Here is a 19,920-nt window from a genome sequence, read left to right as displayed (position 1 = left end):
AGTGTTCGAACGTCAATTTCAGTTAGTAGTGCTAAGGCGTCTGACTTTTTTACTCATATGGAATAGAGGCAAAATAATTAAAAACTGCAAGTTGCTCTACAAGCATGAAATTACATACTTTCCGTCTTGTAAAGTTTGATAATGATTTCTATTTTCTTTATGCATTTGCGCCTTGTGAACGACTTGATAATCATTATGACTTCTTTCAATATTTTTCTGAGTGACATTCAGCGTATTTTCCGAATGATCTGCGGTACAATTATTGTATTTCGAGTAGTTCATGTTATGCGTATTATTTGTAAGCATTGGTCTTCTTGATCTGGTTATGTAAATTTTATTATGGTCGGTTTCAATTAAAGTTGTTTTGGACGAGTTCGAATTTACAGAACAAGGATTGGAACTACTAGAGGACGAAGCTCTGCGTGATTTGCTATCTTTTACTGTAGCATTGTTGTTATAATTGTTGTTATTATTAGTCGGTGTAGTTTGGTGTATTTTAGGTTGTTGTGCACTTCGTGGATGTAAAACTTCGATGTTTTTTGCGTTTGGTTTTTGTGCAGTGGTTGCCACACTTGATTTTTTCGGAGTTATTTCGGACAGTAGTGATTTTTTAACGACCAGTTTTCTTGTATTCGATGAGGATTTCTTTTCAGGAGAATTAGTAGATGCGGGTCTCTTTGTAGTAGTTGTAGATGTTTTCGACAACGTAGCTTTTGGCATTTGAGCCGACTGTACTGTTTCTCGTTTCTTTGCTAGCGCGTTATTCAAGTAATTCGACGCCTTGTTGTTCGGAGATTCGCTTCGCGATGAGTCGCCTGCTCCATACCTCGGAGTTACATAACAAGGGATGTGATGAGACGTTACCTGCATTATGCCGTCATTATTGCCGTACATTTGTCGATGTTTAGTCGAAAGGAGATTGTACATTCCAGCAATATTGCCGAGGGGTTCCGTCGAAAGGCTGTACTTGATTGTCATGGTGTCAAGTTTGAGTAGAGACGACAATTGTTTAACAATCTGAAAACGTGGAAATGGATGTAGGGTGGTAGTGACGTTACGTTTCTTATTTGTTTGCTTTTTTTCTGTCTTTCGTTAAACTTACTACGTTTCGTACCCTATCGTCGACCTTTTTCCCGGGATTCAGTTTAATTAGTTTGCGTCCCTTGTCGGTAGCCCACGGGTGATTTGTGAGTTCTATAATCGTTAGACGTTTAGACGAATCGGCGACCAATAACTTGCCCATCATTCCTTTGAACTCTGGCGAGAACGAGGTCAGCGCCTTTTTCTGCGGCGTTGATAAGCCCTTGTTGATTTGTTCTAATAACTTTTTTCTACGGTCCTGCGAAGTTACTTGTTCGTCGCGATTACTTAGAAACGGCAGCTGTCCAACTACCATGCCGTATAAAATCACACCTCTAAAAATTATTAAAACGTTTTCGGAATCAAGTTGTCCAAATGTAAAATGAATCAAAATGTATCTTGTTGTCATTCAAGCTTATAGATTATTACGTGAACAGACGTAATGTAGAAATTTATTATTTACATTTTCGGAAGGGAATGTAGTGAAATGAAAGTACCTATGTTATCGTTAAAGCAGGTAAAAAAGTATGAAAAGGTGTTGTATTGGATGGGAACTGAACCCGGACTTCCCGTCAGGGCAGTTGCGAACACACATTTATTTACAGTAGAATCCGCTTATAATGACATCGAAGGGAAATGACTAACACGTCATACTAAGCGGGCGTCGTGCAAAGCAGTCTTAGAAAATAAATAACTTTCTATTTTGGTTAGTTATTTAGTTTAATAGAGCGAAAAACTACAAATTCTTTATACTTATTAACAGAAAAAGAAAAAGAACATGAAATGTAATATCAATACAAGGGTTAGAAAAATGAGCAAAAATGTTATTATTAATCATTTGGGTCACTACAGCCGGATATGATTTCTTGAGAATCAGTCATAATAAATAAGGTTATTTTAAACGGAGTCATTATATGCAATCTTTCTTATAGAGAATTTAATATGAAAACCAAACTTAACTGCATTGAATTCATATTAAGCGATTGGTCAATATAAGCGGAGTCATAATAATCGAATTCCACTGTACATTGTAAAATCTTTTTTACATAAAATTTCAATCAGGGAAAATATACCTAAATACCTAGAATTTATTGTACAGCTGGAACAATTTCATGCCTTCCGTTGTGCAAATTAGAAAAACAACGCTTATTTAATTTAATTATAAAAAATTTTTGGTGTGTATTATTAGGTTATCCTAGGGTATTTTATGTGTTTATTTTTTGTAAACTTTTCGAATAAATAAGCTTAAAAAGGTTTCGCACAGCAGAGGCAAAGTATAAAAAAGGAGAATATACAGAAGAGAGATACTTTGATAATGGCCAAGTTTTTTTTTGCCCTTAATCTATTGCTGAAAGAATGAATGGCATGCGAAGTTTCGTGCAAACTGGCTGTTGCTAGTCCGTAAGTAATAAAATTTTAAAGCAAGCACTTTCAGTCATTATTAATAAATTGACTTTAACAAACGATCTAAACGAACGCTATAAAACGGCGGAGTTTAAAAATTTACCTTACTTGCTTCAATTGACGGGTTTATGTTAAAACGACTATGTATTTCTTGAAATAGATAAAATAAACTGTTTCCTTTAATTATTCATTTCTCATTAGCGGCACAAGTACTTCTTTAAGTTGGAAATAGAAACTTCATTAACGATAAAATTAAAATCAATTTCGAATTTTGTTAATTTTTAACAATTGTAGCACAATAAGTACCTCCTGTGGGAGGTAATACATAAATAATAAAATAACTAGGAATAATTGCAGCCAGATATTATAAATAAGACGAAGATGACTTCTACTTTTTCGATATGAGATTAATATTAAACTATGAGCAATATACTGCCACCTACTGCTATTGGCATCTATGGCGTGTTGATGAGAACTAATAAATTACTAACCGACAACTTATGTTCTTTACTAACATGAATTGATGAATTTCAATTAAATGTGTTTGTTGAAAATGCTAAAATTGCTTTATTTTTGTTTGATACTAAACAACGTAGCAGTCATAATTCGTACAACATAAGTAAGAATCTCATGTAATATATTAAATTATTGTCTGTCGTGCGATAAGTAACTAAAAATTAAACAAAGTGAACATATTCATGTGTCATACCTTCGATATCAATATAGGTACGTTTTTGGAAACAAAAAAGTCTGACGTGAACGCCCTTAAAGGTTTATAGAATGGACAGGGGTGTATGCTATGTATACGTATTACGATTGGAAAGCGATTTTCCTTTCGTAAGATTTCCACGCGGATGAATAACTTTTTATCTTTTCGTATTAAACTTGGCCGGTATGAGACGGACATTGGCGAGGTCGGCCACGCCCGCAAAAATAAATTTCGAAAGAGCTAAGAGACGGTTATAACTTTGGGTGTGCGGACTTACAAGCTCCAAAGGTCCACTTCCGGTCCGTAAGATTTACCGGCAACGAATAGTTCCGGTGCGGCATACTCTGGGGAACCACAGTGCGTGCGTAGGGGGTTATCTGGACTGAATACGTTGCTCAGACCGAAGTCCACGATCTTTATCTGCGTCTGAAGGGAATTTAGCATCACGTTCTCCATCTTTAAGTCCCTGTAACAAATGAAATCCTTTGTAATTCGCGTATTTTTCTTTACCCTCTTTCTGATGGGTCGCCCACCTGGTTAGGAAGTTGGGATCCACACGACCAACTTTTCGATGTTCGAAATTTATTTTTAGATAGTGAAAATACTCCATTCCACTTTTTAACGTTTTCATAAAAAAAACTGATTTGAATGAAACGGAAATTGGTCAATAATTAAACGACGACATACTTAATGATAATGGGGGTTAGTAATTGCAATTGCCCGGTGGGTACCAGCACAAAACATTATTAGTAGGAGTTTCCAAGAATGTGAAAGTTAAACTAATGAAAAAATAATACCTGAATTTTTGCTTACATCGACAAGCGAATCAAGTTGGGGAATCCCCTAAAATATCGCGCTATAGGATAATAGGCTATTCCCCAAAAAAATATTAATTACCTACATGCAAACTATCGGAAATTACTACTGTCGTCAATGTAGGTGGAGAATTCTTGATACATAAACGAAACGAAAAGGGTTGCCGGTTCAAAAACGTAAAATTGCCACGACATTCTGTGCATTCTCAAAAATTATGAAAAATCTTTACATTTCGGGTGCTTAAACGAGTTGGTTTTTTCTTTCCTATTTTCTTCCTGCTTGGTTGCTTTATGGATACATTCGATATATCAAAAAACAATTGAAAAGTGTAACAATTAATGTGGTTCATTTGTACCGACTTAGTAAATCGCGACACGGTGCGACTAACTAGATCATAAACATTTATATACACAAACGTACAATGTTGAAATATCTAGTACCATAATACCAATATAAATAAATTTAGTATAAATACGATGTAAATAATTCAATAAATTAGTCTAACACAAGGCTCACTCTTATTTGGATGCTGCAATAGTGTCAACCTTCGGATGCTGTCAAAATTTATCACAGATGCAAGAATGTGTCCAACATTATTATAAAACCGCTTTTAATCAGAACTACAATTAACGCTAGTCATTAAATTATTACAATCGTGACCCCGACGTGATCGGAACACATGAGTACTCACATGGTGGGAAAATTGAATTGAAGCTTATTAGAAGACAACATCAGGAAAAATTATAAGACAGCACTCTAAAATTCATTGGCCCGTCTAATAATTTACAGCTTCTAGATATAATAGTAATTTAAGAAAAAAAAACTTAAAAAATACTTTTTTGTCGCATTACTGAGCACTGTAAAGGCTTTTTCTCCGTGCAAATGTTCAGTCTCTCAGAGTCTCTGAAAGCGAGACTCGAGTCTCCGTCTCTCATCGAGTCTCTGGTGTCGCTGAGAAAGACTGTCAAAAAAACTGTTTAGCTTAGTCTGAACGANTCTAAGTTCAACATATTTCAGAGATCCCAGTCTTTCTACGAGAGACTCGAGTCTCTCAATTTTTCAGTTTTATTCATTCAGTCTCTCTATGAGAGACTCGAATCTCTGAATTAACAATTTTATCGTTCGAGTCTGTCATACAGAGACTGTGAGAGATCCATAAAAACACCTAGGCAATAACTGACAAACTGTGAAACACTGTGAGAGACGCTGAAAGACTCTGAGAGACTGAAAATTTTTGTCTAGGGAACCGCCTGGCGCCCAAAAATTTTCTGGCTGCCCCCTCCCTTTAGGTCGGGCCCTGGATAAAACCATACAAAAGCTATAATTTCACCTTTACAGGTTCATCAACCTATGAGGCCTCCTTTAGTATACTGCCTAGTTTAAATGTTACCTTTAATGGTAAAAAAATTCCCCACCGCTGGTTTAACCCTTAACCATTGGATTAGATTACGAAACTAACGATACGTCTGATTTTGCTCGTAATTAGTTTTTTCTTGTGGGTTCTATAAATTTACCTAATAGCTTTGGTAGTGGTTTATTGTTTATTGAATGCATATGAACACCCTGTAAAGGTGTTGTGTCGCATTGATCGTATACGGACGAGGAGAATGAAAAGCAATAAAACTACTTTTAAATCCGCTAACACTGGTCGAATGTGCCAATAAAGCCGTGCTCTGTGCAGTGACAGGCTAATACACGGCTAAACATTCATCACGAGCCCGAGTGTAGTAGTTCGGGGATGGTGTCTGTGTCGGTATGTGCAGCGCAGCCCAGCGAAATGAGCAATAAATAAAATCCTGTAAAATCTGCCCGAGGCCATCTATCAGTGTGCGGTCACTGGCGATGGCGATCCGTTCCCTCTCCCGGTGGCATATGTGCACTTGGTCCGTTAATATCTGCACTTCTCCGTAATTTATTGCAATCACACTTTTTTCCATTCAATTAGTTATTTTGTTGCATTGAGCAACGCGATGCCCAAAAAACCGGCAAAAACTCGTCTTCGGCTTCATTAAGCGAACATATGTACGTATTTATTTCGAAGACAGTTTTCACCACTCTATGTTTAATAATGCGACGCCATTAACTCTCGGAGAATGAAAAGCCAGACTCATGTTACTAATGTTGCAGAAAATTATACAGATGAGAAATGTGAATGTTTTTATTGAATTGTATTTTCATAGTTGACATTGATACATATTGTTCATTTCGTAAAAATAGTAATGCACCTAGAACAAATTATTTTTATGAACAATAGAAATCTTCTTAAGGGCATGTTCGTTCCCTAATAAGAGAGCTACACAACAAAAGAAAAGCGACACTGTCAGGCATTAAAATTTCGAAATTAAGTACAAAATTAAAGTAACTGAAGCAAATCCACTCAAACCACTTATCATCTGTACCATAAGGTTCGTTTATTTCGTTTATTTTTATTTGAAGATGTGTTACTTTCAAACTCTGACGTAGAAGGGAATACGCTTACCATTTCCTGATAGTTAGTTTCTTTCAGTTACTTTAAAGGCCATAAAAAACATATGTACACGTCAAAGTTATAGTTAAGTGAAACAATAAGTGTTTCATATAAATTAAGTTTTCGCATTCTTATGCTGTTGTATTCTTCATTGCAAGTGATGACTAGTATGTCCTATGTAATTTTTTCCCCAAGAACATGGAATCATTTAAGCGATCCCGATTTCTACATGTATGTACATGAATATATAAGGAACTGAATCATAATAGGTGTATATCACTACATAGTATAAAACAAAGTCGCTTTCCCGCTGTCTGTGCCTATGTATGCTTAAATCTTTAAAACTGCTCAACGGATTTTGATGCGGTTTTTTTTTTAAAGATAGAATGATTCAAGAGGAAGGTTTATATGTATAATACATGTATAATATACTAAGGAAACACTGATAATTTTAGAGGTTTCTAATGTGATGTCGTAAATAAACACATTTTTTGCGCTTACATTGCAAACGCTGGCTCAACCCTACGAGATAGATCAAAAAAATGTAGTTCAGTATTGTACATCTTAAAAAGGTCTACAAAAAAGTCCGGGATGGTATATGTCTATCTCTTAGGGATAACCCACAATAACCATTTTTTATCCTTTACTTTTTATGAGAAATAATGACTTATTTACGAAGCGATTGTAAGCAACACAGCATTAATTCTTATCCAATTAAGTACCTTAAATACATTGTGCATTTAATATAGATCAATATGGCCCTTTACAGCATGTAATTTAAATGAATATTTTCGAAGATATTACAGATTTAAAATGCAGGGACATAGCGGTTGCGGCGGTACCGGCCGGGAGGCCGGTTTGTATTGTCTAATGACAAAAAAACTGTGAATGTTGTATATAAAGACATTCTGTAGTATATTTAGTATGTTGAGGGGGTGTCTTTTGAAGATTTTTCCTCCTCGAGAATAATCTAAAAAAAATATATTTAGCATCAGCATATTACACCCGTGCGAAGCTGGGGCGGGTCGCTAGTGTAACTCTAAATTAATGTATGTCTGACGTGCCTTTAGCCGAATGTTTTTTATTTATTCTATTCTATTTTGCCTGAAGATAAATCCAAATCCCAATGACTATGTCTAAAAGTGAATAATTCTTTCTAAATGTATGCCGAGGTTAAACCAGTAGGGCGTATTATAATGCAAAGTTGTACATTTATACGATTCGCCGAGTTCGATTTCATATTGGATTGTGTTGAGGACAATTCGTTGAAGTTTCACTTTGAATTCTTAACAAGAATACGACATACTTTGCGAAAACACCGGAAAGAAAGTTTGTTTTGATTTCGAAACTGAAAAGCTGTTAACGAAAATAGAAACCTTTCAAACTTCGACGTATGCTTCCTTTAGCGGTGGAGTGTCATACATTATCGTATGCCTTCAACAGATATGCTTGAAAAAGCTTTTGTGGCAGACTGGAAGCCCAAAATTTCGTGGAAATGAAATATCCGAGTGTTTAGTTTACTTAGGAAACGTAAAAGAGAATCACAGTAGCATTGAGGTAGATAAGATATTTGTATAGGGCGTATACATTATCGATAACGTTTGTCTTTATACTTGTACAATATATGTATAATCCTCAAGGTTAATGAGGTTAGTTTATGAGAAAAATACAAGAAGAGAGCCCTTACTACCGCACTATCGATGTTACCGAAAATGTATGAAATCCGTCATTGTATACAATTCCTAGGAAATGTATATAATTTCTAAAACCGCCCGGAAATGGGCAAACTAAATTATATGAGACTGATTTCCTAAGAAATGTATACATTTCCTAAATTACAATCGGAAATGCATTACAGGTAATACTAAATAGGCAATAATATGGCAGGCTGTTTGGAGATGTATCTATATCCATTGGTGACGTCATTCTTTGGTTACGGAGATTTATGACAGACTAAAGTTTCTTTAATGCTCCTGCCTGCCAGCAAATACAATGATCATTAATTTTTTAGTATGTTGTAGAGGTGATAAAGCCGATCATTTTCATATATATATATGTTGAGGGCGGAGATCCTAATGAAGCATACCTTTCGAAGACATTATTCCAACATATCAGGCCGCCTTCGGCGGGCAGGGGCATTAGGGAAACTCCAGTCTGTCATAAATCTACCTAATAACCATACAATAACGTCACTAATGCATATACATCAGGCGATCGCATCTGATTTTCAGTTTACTAACGTGTTTTATTCATTTTATTCACAGAAAACATTAGTTATATACATTTCCTAGTCATTATGGGAATATCATACAATTCCTAGGAAATGTATACAATTCCTAGATTTCATATATTTCCGGTAAAATCAACACTAATAGTCAACCAATATATCACATACTTGTGTGCTGAAGATATTTTTTTACTACACGTGTATTGTGTTTAAAAACCTTAAAACAAGGGGTAAAATTTTTCTAGAACAGCATCTCACTTATTTTAACTACAAGTCAAATTAGCCACAGTATTGTACAACGGGACTTACGTGAAACGTCTTTAAGACATTCTCTTAAAAGGCGACAATTGTCATAAACGGCGATTTTTTTAAACACTTTGAGAATTATCTTTAGTATCTTTATATGTTCTTAATGTGTCCTTTCACTTATAAATATACAAAAGTTTGCAAACTTCATTCGATCTCTAATTTAATTCGCTTTTGCGTTTACACAGGTATATAATGAAAACCGACAATAATATTCAGAAAGCTGCCTTAATCCTCCTCAGTCCGGTAACTACATTTGATGCCTTTCATAATCCTGACAAAACATCTATCACTACAACTACCGTTGCCCTTCTCTCCTTTCCTTGTTCATTACTGTGAGTCCCGAAATCCCTTAGCTGGATAAAGCTGCAGATAAGGGCCTTAGTGGCCTCCGAACGGCTATTTAGCGTATCCTGCGACCGTCTCATCGCTCGGCGAAAAACGGTCAAAGCCTGCTCGATCTATCTATCCCTGCTGACGACGCGAACAAGACGACTTGGTTGGTCCTCATGCTATCTCAACCACTTGACCAACGACCAAGCGGGAAAATGGACAGGGACAGACTGACCCGGCTCGTACACATACGTATTACCTACACCACACACACATACACACATGGATAGTCCTTTCATATTGATCTTGGTTCAAAACACTGAACTCTGCAGAGGAACGGAAGCAAGAATTTATCAGCTAAACAGTTTCACTCGATTAAATTTTACAACTTTGCCCTTACGCGCATATCGGCTAAAGGATTTAACAAACGAGGCTGAACATTTTTCCCGAATGTACCCACGACGAATTTGGAACAACGTATGTGTTTTACGTTCCCTTTAGGTAAGTGATTGTCAGACCAAAAATATTGTCGCATACACGCTTATGACAAAAAAAGAAATTAAAATATAAGAGTTTATTGGCAAGACTGTAGCTCAATCCTGAAATTATCGTTATCGATCGACATAGTACTTGACATATGTCAATTAGGGAAACTTTTCCTTAATGTAACTCCTTGTACCTACTAATACCTAATGTAATTCCTTTGTCAAACGATTTCGTATGTGGGCATTTAGCTACAACCACTACCATTCTATCTAATGTCTCTGACAAAACATTAGTGAATTTAATTAGAAATTCCGATTAAACCACAACATTGTGGACATCCAAGAAAGGCCTAAGGCGCAGTTCTATCTTTTAATTGAATGTTTTTATGGACAGCTAATTCCAGAAAGATCTGTTAGCCGAGGAGACAGATAGCTACAATTTGAGTTACAAGCAAAGACAAACTATATAATAAACTTGTTGAATTAAATTAATTTCTGGACTGTCCTTTAGGTAATGCAAGTTTGTCCTTCGAGATGGAACATCTTAGAAATGAAAAGAGGGGGTATGTCTAAGTAGTTTTTAAATAAGACTCTTTTTCATTTTATGACTAATTTTTAGTCAGGGGAAGCCAAAATTGACCAATACTGAAAATTTTTTCTTCAACTTGCCAAATTCGAATATCATATTCATTTTGATACAATTTCGATATTTATAATTGAAAATATGATTGTTTTATTTCGAGTGCTATAGCTATTGGAAAAACCATTTTATTTTCTTATTAGAATCAAAATGTGTCAAATATTAACCGTAATAAATAAATCATCATTACTGACGCCCTTGGTCATGGAGTCGACGAATGTACCACTGAAACACCACTCAGCGACACCCCTCTATTCATTTCTGCAATAACGTCAGATGCCCCACTTAAAAATCTAGATTAGAGTGTGGCGAACAACGTTACTATATATTTAATTTAAAAACATATTTAGCTAAATATCATATTGCACCCTTTTGTAAATATTTCTACTTGAATTATTTTGAATCTGTCTTTCTATTATTCTCTGTGTAAATATTTCGAACAGTCTATTCAAATTCTTTTGTATTCAATTCTCTCTATCAATAACTTGTATTACTTGTACATTCCAGTAATTCCAATCAACATTTTATTTCAGCTTCGCGTACTAATCGCATGCCGTCCGTAGTTAGCATCCTTTCCTAATTACAATTTTAGGATGGGCTTTCTTCGGTGATTTGGGACTACATTCTAATTCTTATCTTTGGAAATTTCCAATCTTATTACTACCCTATTGGTACCCTACTTTCATCCACCAACCATTAGCTCCTCCTTCGTATTTTTTTCAAGACTTCTTCTTTCATAATTTATACAATTCGATACGAATCTCTCTCTCTCTTCAAGGTGCAATTCTTTAGTTCCTCAAGTTGTTTAAATAAATTGTTATTATTATTTTGTTATCTGGTTTTATTTTCTAACTCGGAAGACTGAACACAGAGTCTAAAAGAGCGGTTTTTGTAGTCTTCTGTTAGGCCCGTTAACGTTCAGATGAAAATACGGTTTAACTATTTTCCAGTTTTAATTTGAGCTCAGTTGTTGGAGTTTAAATGTACGACAGCAGAAACCGACATAAAGCAGCGGAATGAGACTGTGATATCTGAGCTTACAGTGTTTTGTGTTGCAAGCTCAGCGATTCATTCAGAAGAGCCGTGAAACTGAGCGGCCTTGACTCTCCGTTCAAATGCTTTATATTGTTCGCTGGCTTTCTGCAACTTCTTTCAAAATGGCCTGTTGATAATGGAAAGCTCAACCGCTCGTCCAGTTAGAAACTAAATAAAGAATAAAGTCGCAGTCCGAAACAAAGTACGCAATTATATGAGAAAAAAGAGCAAGATAGTCGGTAGTATTACAGGGTTTGTTGGTTAATACTGTTCACAAAAATTTAGTGCTTCAGTGCAAAATTAAGAATAGCGTAGTCCTTCTCTTGATTTCGTTGTAAACTAACCATACGATAAAATGAAGCAATTCTAAATTATCCTTAATTAGTAATATTTAAAGAAAGAAATAAGGAAAGAGCGAATATAAAGATAGGAGACGAAAAATTAGAAGAAATAGCCGATTTTAGGTATCTAGGAAGTCAGATAAGTCAATAGTCAGGGTCGAGTCGCTTTCAATAAAAAGAAGTCACTTCTATGCTCGCGAACGGTTAATTTAGAAATTCGAAAAAGATTGTTAAAGCGGTATGTTTGGAGCCTGGCGCTGTAGGGGTGCGAAACATGGACAGTGGGAGCGGCGGAAAAGAAAAGGTTAGAAGCGTTCGAAATGTGGTGTTACAGGCGAATGATGAGGATAACGTGGATAGAGAAGGTTAGAAATGAAGAGTTATTACAAAGGAGAACAGAGGACTCGATAGAAGTCATTAAGAAACAGGCGAGATAGGTTAGTAGGATACCTTCTCAGGCACGAAGGTCTAGTCAGAGACATATTAGAGGCAGAAAAGGAAGAAGGGGGTAGAGGTAGACCTAGACTAGATTACTGTTCGCAAATAGTTGAGGATGTGGGATATTCTAGTTTAAAGGAAATGCGAAGATTAACTCAGGATAGGAAAAAGTGGAGGTACGTGTCCAACCAGTCTTAGGACTGACGACCTTATGATGATGATGAAAGAAAAAGTACTATGGCCCGAAAAATTTTGTCTTGGTTCTTAAATAAATATTACTTTCAACTTCGTTGTACATGCTGATAATAATAAAAAATATGAGTCTTCATATTGCGGATTTACTCCTGGAAGACGAACAGGATAATGATGATGGTGAATATACATCAAAATTGTCGTGTGAAAATAATACCAAGCTAGAAATGTTTCAAAATAGGAAAAAAGAAAGTGTCTACCAGATGTTAGTGTTAAAGCATTTATTGGACAATAACACAAAGATTTTTTCGCATATGCACAAAACTGTATTAAATCACACAGGAAGTGAAAGTACATCTTAAATCTCAAGAAAATATAGGAATCTCATCATTTTTCACAGAGAAAGCTTTGCCTCGTGTTAAGGTAAGTGGTCTTCGCGAGAAGTAGAAATTTGACCACTTTCTGCAACGTTTTAGGTCGTTCTAATCAAATCACGCTTGGTTCCGATGAAATAACGTAAAAACATTCGTTTTCTTTCGAAAATTTATAGCAATATAGTGTATTTCAATGAAATTGTTAATGCACTTTTCGGTTCTATTTCGGAAACGTATTTCGTGACGAACTGATTAGGCCTTAATTAGGAAAACAGACACGATAAACAATATTCAAAATTGAGGAGTTGAGGTTTTAACACAGGTAGCTCTTGGAATGGAATAACAGCCGAAACACGTATGCGCCAGGGTTTTATAAAATAATAAATTTGTCAAACCAAACAAAGTCATGTTTTATCTAATGTTAATCAATATTTCTTAAATATTTTTAATCACTCCGCTAAATCGGATGAATTTATTAAGTGAAAAGTTCCCCGTAAAAAGGATAAAAGAGATGTATGCTGCAGCCTCTTGAATCAAACGTCTAACTTTTGTTCCTTTTAGAGAGATAATTTAGGAAGACACAAAATTACGGACGGTATTCATGCAACAAATGACCTCGTTCTGCAGAAGTCAGATTGGCAATTCGTTTCGTCCTTTCGGTTCTACTCTTCCGGTCTTTTTATCTCCGCTTTCCGGAGGTTTTTATGTATATAAAACACTCCTTTTTACGACTATTCAAGAGCCCTAAGCACCGCATTAATAACGTGGATGGGGCCTAAGATGTTTTCTTTATTTATATAGATGTTTATTTTTACTACCAACAATTTTCGCCAACTTCTATATTGAAATTTATATTTTAGGTCAAATAAAAACCAACAACCGTTATTATGGGCCACAGAAAAGGGGAAGTTTTGATTTTCCTTTTGGACTATTAAATATTCGCTTCAATGCCTCATTAATTACAACAAATTTAAAAATTTTACATGTACGGCAGTGATTATACTTTAAAAATAGAATACACGGTGCCTGTCTTTTCATTATGTTAGACGAATTTGAGGTAGAATCCTTTTAAAAGATATTTTAAGGATAAACATAAAAAAGTACCTAAGTTTCGTAATTGTGAATTTAAAGGACATTGAATATGCTCATTTTATTTTAGCATGAGTTAATCATCATCACCATAAGGTCGTCAGTCCTAAGATTGGTTGGACACGCACCTCCACTCTTTCCCATCCTGATCTTCGCATTTTCCTAAAACTAGAAAACTAAAACTTTTCAGGAATCGTGGAAACGGACGAAATGAAGACAGAAAATAATGAAAGATTATCTGTGGAATATTACTGCCCCAGCATTTACCTAAGTGATCCAAGAAAACCACAGAAAAACTTGGACCAAGGCGACGGACCCGGAATCGAACCGGCGTCCTCCCGAATTCTAAGCAATGGTCTAAACCTCTAGGCCATGCCGCTCGGTCTAAAACTAGAACATCCCACATGCTTAACCACCTGCGAATAGTAATCTAATCTAGGTCTACCTCTACTCCTCTTAACTCCTGTTTCTGTTTCTAATACGTCTCTGACTAAACATTCATGTCCGAGAATGTGTCCTACCAACCTATCTCTAATTCTATAATGATTATTTATTAAATGTTAAAGATTAGATTAGTTTAAGATTATTTCTGAAACTAAATAATACTAACAATCTCCACATAAATGTTTAGACCTAATACTTAGAATCATTAATTGGTAATATATCTACCCTAAAATATACAAACATATACATTGTTTCCTAAAAATCTTTAAGTTTTTATAAAAAATCTGTTTTTTTTTTCAGGGAAAAAAAGGAATACGTTTTCCTCATGTTTTTGAGCGAATTTATAGGTTTCTCATGGTTTATAGTTGGTCTTTTTAAATGATACTTCACACTACATTTTCACTTTGTTGCTGTAATACCTCATTTTCCAAAATGCCAACTCATACTTTCAATTTTTACCAAAAAGGTCTAACTAGGCAACTGAACTTATGTACATACACGAGAAAAACGTGTGTGATTTTTCACAGTGTTGTTGAATATAAAAATTTAATGGGAACTCATAATTTTCGAGGTTATATTTCGAAAAATATTGCAATAGCAATCAATTTCGGAAGAGGAAAGGGAGAAGCGCTAAAAGCCTGTTCGTTGAATGATGTAGTGGGATTAGAAAAAACGAACACAGAGAAAGATAAATAGGCAGAGCTTGGTCTATGCGTAGTGAATAATTCAACTTCATTCTACCAGAGCTGAAATCTATTACTGTGACTTATAAAAATGGCTCCAATATCGGACAGATCGAACCGAATGTCTGTGTGCGAGACATACTTTACTTTTGCTTGTCAGTTATGGTTAACATTACCATTACTTACGTTTCGCTGATTACATCCTGAATAAGCATCGAGGACAAAAATTCCGGGCAGATAAAATCATCCCATCACTTTTTTAACTACCAACGTCTACATATATTCTAACGTAGTAGTACCTACAGATTAACATTGGTTTCGTCAAACATATTGGTCTTATGATATGATGACCCTTTGTAATATTCATCATCATCATCATATGGTCGTCAGTTCTAAGACTGGTTGGACACGCACCTCCACTCATTTCTATCCTGAGCTAATCTTCGCATTTCCCAAAAACTAGAACAACCCATATTTACTTCCATAGAGTCCTCTGTTCTCCTATTCTTTCTAATACTTTTTGATTTATAACCTTCTTTATTCACGGTATCCTCATCATTCGCCTGTAACACCATATTTCGAACCCTTCTAATCTTTTCTTTTGCGCCGCGCCCATCGTCCATGTTTCACACCCGTACAGCTCCGCGCTCCGAACATACATCTTTAACAATCTTTTTTGAATTTCTAAATTAATCGTTCGCGAGTACAGAAGTGACTTTTTTATTGAAGGCGACTCGACCCTGCGCTATCCTCTGCTTTATATCCTTACTACTTCCGTCCTGATTTATCTAACTTCCTAGATAGCTAAAATCAGTCACTTCTTCTAATTTCTTTCTTTCTTTCCTTGCATACCAATATTTTTGTTTTACTTTTATTTATTTTCAAACAATACTGTTTTGTCAATACCGCTTTTTAATATTGGAATTTGTTTATGTTTTAAGGAATAGCTTAAAAGAAGTTGTAATTGAAGGCACTTATTTTAAAGATTTTTTTCAAAGATAGACGCATTTGGTAATGACAGGGGGAGACAAAAACAGTCATGTATTTCTAAGCTTTTCATAATTTTTTTTCTGCAGAATATTGATCATAATTTTCTTTTATAAGAAGGTCCGCAATGAAAGACATAATTAATTTTTTTTTTGGGTTATCAGTCTATGTTCATATTAGATAGGCATTTAACTGAGAAATTGTCAGCGGGCTGTGGCATACCTACAAACGGGTTTATAAATGAAAGGGCAGATTAAATCTAAAAGGGCTCCTATGAAACGCTGATTATCCGTAAGCGGCACCATCTTCTGGAAATGAAAATGAATAGAATAATTGGGATTGAGAATTTCCACATTATTTTCAACTATGTGATAATGAATCAATGCATTCTTAAACATAATTATGTATTTGTAAGTTTCCCCTTCAAAAATAGATAAAATTTAACCCTTCTCCTATTTCTTATCAGCAGGTAAAACCAGAATGCTCCCTTAGTCCTTCGGAAAAATATAAACGGCTATTTACCCACTTATTAGTTTGGAATATCTCATTTTAGGTAAGGCAATCCACAAAATTGAAGCAGAATCGATATTTTTTAAATTAATCTTACATTTCTATTCGATTTCAATAATCTTTAACATTAGTGTTTTTTGTTTGTTTTTCTGAGTCTCGCCTACATAGAAAAGTTTCAGGTTAAGTTTTATTTTTAGTTCTGTTTAATTGAATTCCATCGTTAAAGATGTAAGATAAAAATTGTATTCATTCTATAAAGTGGATTAAAAAGATAAAAATTTCGTTACACTATCACTTAGTACGATGAGGTACTTTCTTTTAGTCTAGCTCACCTAAAGCATTTTTAAATTCCAAGAGTTTTTCGTTGAAACGGGAAATAGTGATCTCTGTACTATCGAGAAGTTGTTTTGACGCAAAAGTCGTAAAGAAGTAATCGGGAAGAAGCGGTAAAAGCCTCTTTTACGAGGGTGGATTGATAAGTTTCCGGCCTGACCAAGAAAAACAAGGTTTTTAAAAATTTTTTTTTTTTATTTCTCAACATAATCTCCTCCAAGGCTGATACATTTCTCATAGCGGTGTTCCAGTCTATTAATGCCATCTCTATAGACTGATTCGTCAAGCTCCTCAAAATAACCATTTACAGCTTCGATTACTTCTTCATTGTCCGCAAATCTCTTACCGCCAAGCCATTTTTTGAGATTAGGGAACAGAAAATAGTCACTCGGGGCTAGGTCTGGAGAGTAAGGAGGGTGCGGCATCAATTCAAACTTTAGATCGTTGATTTTAGCCGTCGCAACGATTGACGTGTGCGCTGGTGCGTTATCGTGATGAAACAAGATTTTTTTCTTCGCCAGATGAGGTCGTTTAATTTTCACCTCGTGGCTCAAACGTTGCAATAAGTCTGCGTAGTATTGACCAGTGATAGTATTACCCTTTGCAAGGTAATCAATGTATATAATACCTCTTGCATCCCAAAAAACAGTAGCCATAACCTTGTTCGCCGAAAAAATTGTTTTTGCCTTCTTTGGAGTTGGTTCCCCTGGTCCAATCCACTGTTTAGACTGTTCTTTGGTTTCAGGAGTGTAGTGGTGGACCCACGTTTCGTCAACGGTTACGAATCGACGCAAAAATTCGCTTGGATTACGCTTATACAATGACAAATTTGCGGTAGAAATGTTTTTTCGAATCAATTTTTGGTCGACTGTTAGCAAACGCGGCACCCATCTTGCACAGAGCTTTTCCATATGCAAATGTTGGTGCAAAATATGTTGCACACGTTCATATGACATCTTACAGGTCTCAGCTATCTCACGCACTTTCAATCTGCGGTCTCCCAGCACTATTTGATGAATTTTTTCGATCATATCTGGAGTTGTGACCTCAACGGGGCGTCCTGAGCGAGGCCCATCAGAGGTGCTCACACGACCCTTTTTAAACTCGGAAACCCACTGCTTAACGGTTGAATATGACGGGGAGGATGTCCCCAGTGTTGAGTCCATCTCTTTTTTAATTTCCTTCGGCGTTAACCCCTTCAAATAAAAGTATTTGATGACAGCACGATTTTCCTGCTTTTCCATTTTTACGAAAACCACAGAGGCGTCTTGTTCAGCGTGCTGTCAAACCTACACTAGCAAGGAGATCGGGCTGAAACTATAGCTACAAGCTATCCAAGGATGGTACTATAGAATGTCACCTCAAGGTAGGCCTAGTGGCGTCATCTCTTGGTTAGGCCGGAAACTTATCAATCCACCCTCGTAACTCTCGCTAGTTGACGTTCGATTGCTTAAGAGATTCATGAGGTAACTAACTTCGTAGTGAACTTATTACGAAGTTCTATCGTGTGCGGCTAGTGCGATTTCCACTTCCCAAGTCGATAACCTGTAGCTCTTTCTTACAACAGAGCTTTTCGCTTTAAAGCTTCATAAAAATATAAAGGAATAATAAAATTCGCGGTCCACAATAAAATTCCCCGAATGATTTTCAAAAGTTCCTCAACAAATTCACACTGTTGACAAGATACATTATGTAGGGTACATACGTTAACAAATTTTAAGTGAAATATTTTCTGTTTATAGGCCATTAAGTATGCCAAAAATAATAGGGGTAAAAGAAACTAAGACGTTAGTGAAGTTTTATTGTTTCATATGTTCAGTTTATCTCTCACGTTCGATTCTTAACTCAGCCCCAGAGAACGTACAATAATAGCTTTAATGTTTGTTCAAACTATATTCTCTACGAAGACAAGCCAGATTTTTATAAAATAATTAATACGAATTTTTAAAAATTTAATAAATTCGTTTTTTGAGAATAAATTTTGTTTTTCACTGAGGGTTCATCAGAGTTCACTACATTTGTGAAATTCTTTTTTAGTATTTCGAAATATTATTTGCAATTTATTCGAAAAACATTTATGACCCGTTTAATAAGATGATGCATAATCGGTTAATTTTACAAAAGGAATCTTTTCGTCGGAGATATTTTGCTGACATTATCAAAAATCCTGCTTAGTAAGCATTTTACGTTTTAAGTTAAAAGGATCGAGTAGTTATCTCTGTTTTCCGTCGTGTTTTCAACGATGCAAAATGTGATTGAAGAGGAAATGAAAATCTTCTGCTATTTCTCGACTCAGTTCAATCTCTATTTTGTTCAAATATCGCATTGGAGCAAAGTTCCGTGAAAATGTTTCACTTTATTTATACGAAACATCATTCGAACGCAAAAAAATTAATCTCGCTGTCATCCGATTTCTTCTATACTTATTAAGAGGCTTAATATTTCCAATAGAATCAATGATTTCTGTCAATCAGACAAATCACTGTAAAAAAAGCGATGTAGCAATAACGATTTAAATTTCTAAAGCTCCTACCGTAAATTCCTTTTTTCAGTATAGGTACATATTACGCACGATTTTTATATCTTTAAAACGAATTAATAATGAATAAAGGCAATTCATCTGATTGATATCGAATCAAAAGATAGCAATTAGAAATCTTATATTATAAGTATATAGATTACCAATCGCTTTGAAGGATAATTTGTTCGCTATAACCAAACAAAGCTGTGTATCATTTTGCAAGACTTTAATAAATATATCCCAGCGTCAGATAACACAGGTCTGCGAAATTTTTTTTTGAAAAGTTTTTTTCTTAAATTGTTAATATTTGTCGTAATTGTCTTAAAAGTAATAGAAAACGATATTCATATGGTTTATACCACGTCACATTAACCCATAAATGCTCAGAGAACACATTTCCATTTGAACCCTTGCCACGTAATGAGTGCGACGAAAAAATATTCGATAACCAGTGTTTCTATGTTTTTAACGATGCTCTTTTCGATGGTGTTGGTTAAAAATACCTC

At 35.3% G+C, this 19,920-nt stretch overlaps 1 protein-coding gene across 13 annotated transcripts in view; it reads right to left on the bottom strand.

The window, feature by feature from the left end:
* Positions 1 to 19,920, bottom strand: part of LOC108736193 (probable serine/threonine-protein kinase MARK-A) — a 395,028-nt gene that overhangs the window by 3,781 nt on the left and 371,327 nt on the right. For 11 of the 13 annotated variants that reach the window (XM_025981385.1, XM_025981388.1, XM_025981387.1 and 8 more), the window contains 3 exons: positions 3,471 to 3,659; positions 1,103 to 1,415; positions 119 to 1,017 (listed from right to left, as the gene is read on the bottom strand). In XM_025981385.1, the coding sequence (XP_025837170.1) occupies positions 119 to 1,017; positions 1,103 to 1,415; positions 3,471 to 3,659 (1,401 nt within the window). Of the gene's footprint in view, positions 1 to 118; positions 1,018 to 1,102; positions 1,416 to 3,470; positions 3,660 to 3,726; positions 3,811 to 19,920 lie in introns of those variants that run through there. The other 2 variants (XM_018468537.1, XM_018468530.1) reach the window with 2 other exon arrangements.

This window comes from Agrilus planipennis, unplaced genomic scaffold (assembly GCF_000699045.2).
Source record: "Agrilus planipennis isolate EAB-ADULT unplaced genomic scaffold, Apla_2.0 scaffold100, whole genome shotgun sequence".
NCBI lineage: Eukaryota > Metazoa > Arthropoda > Insecta > Coleoptera > Buprestidae > Agrilus > Agrilus planipennis.
Note: the sequence above shows the minus strand (reverse complement) of the source record. Positions and strands in the feature narration are given on the sequence as shown.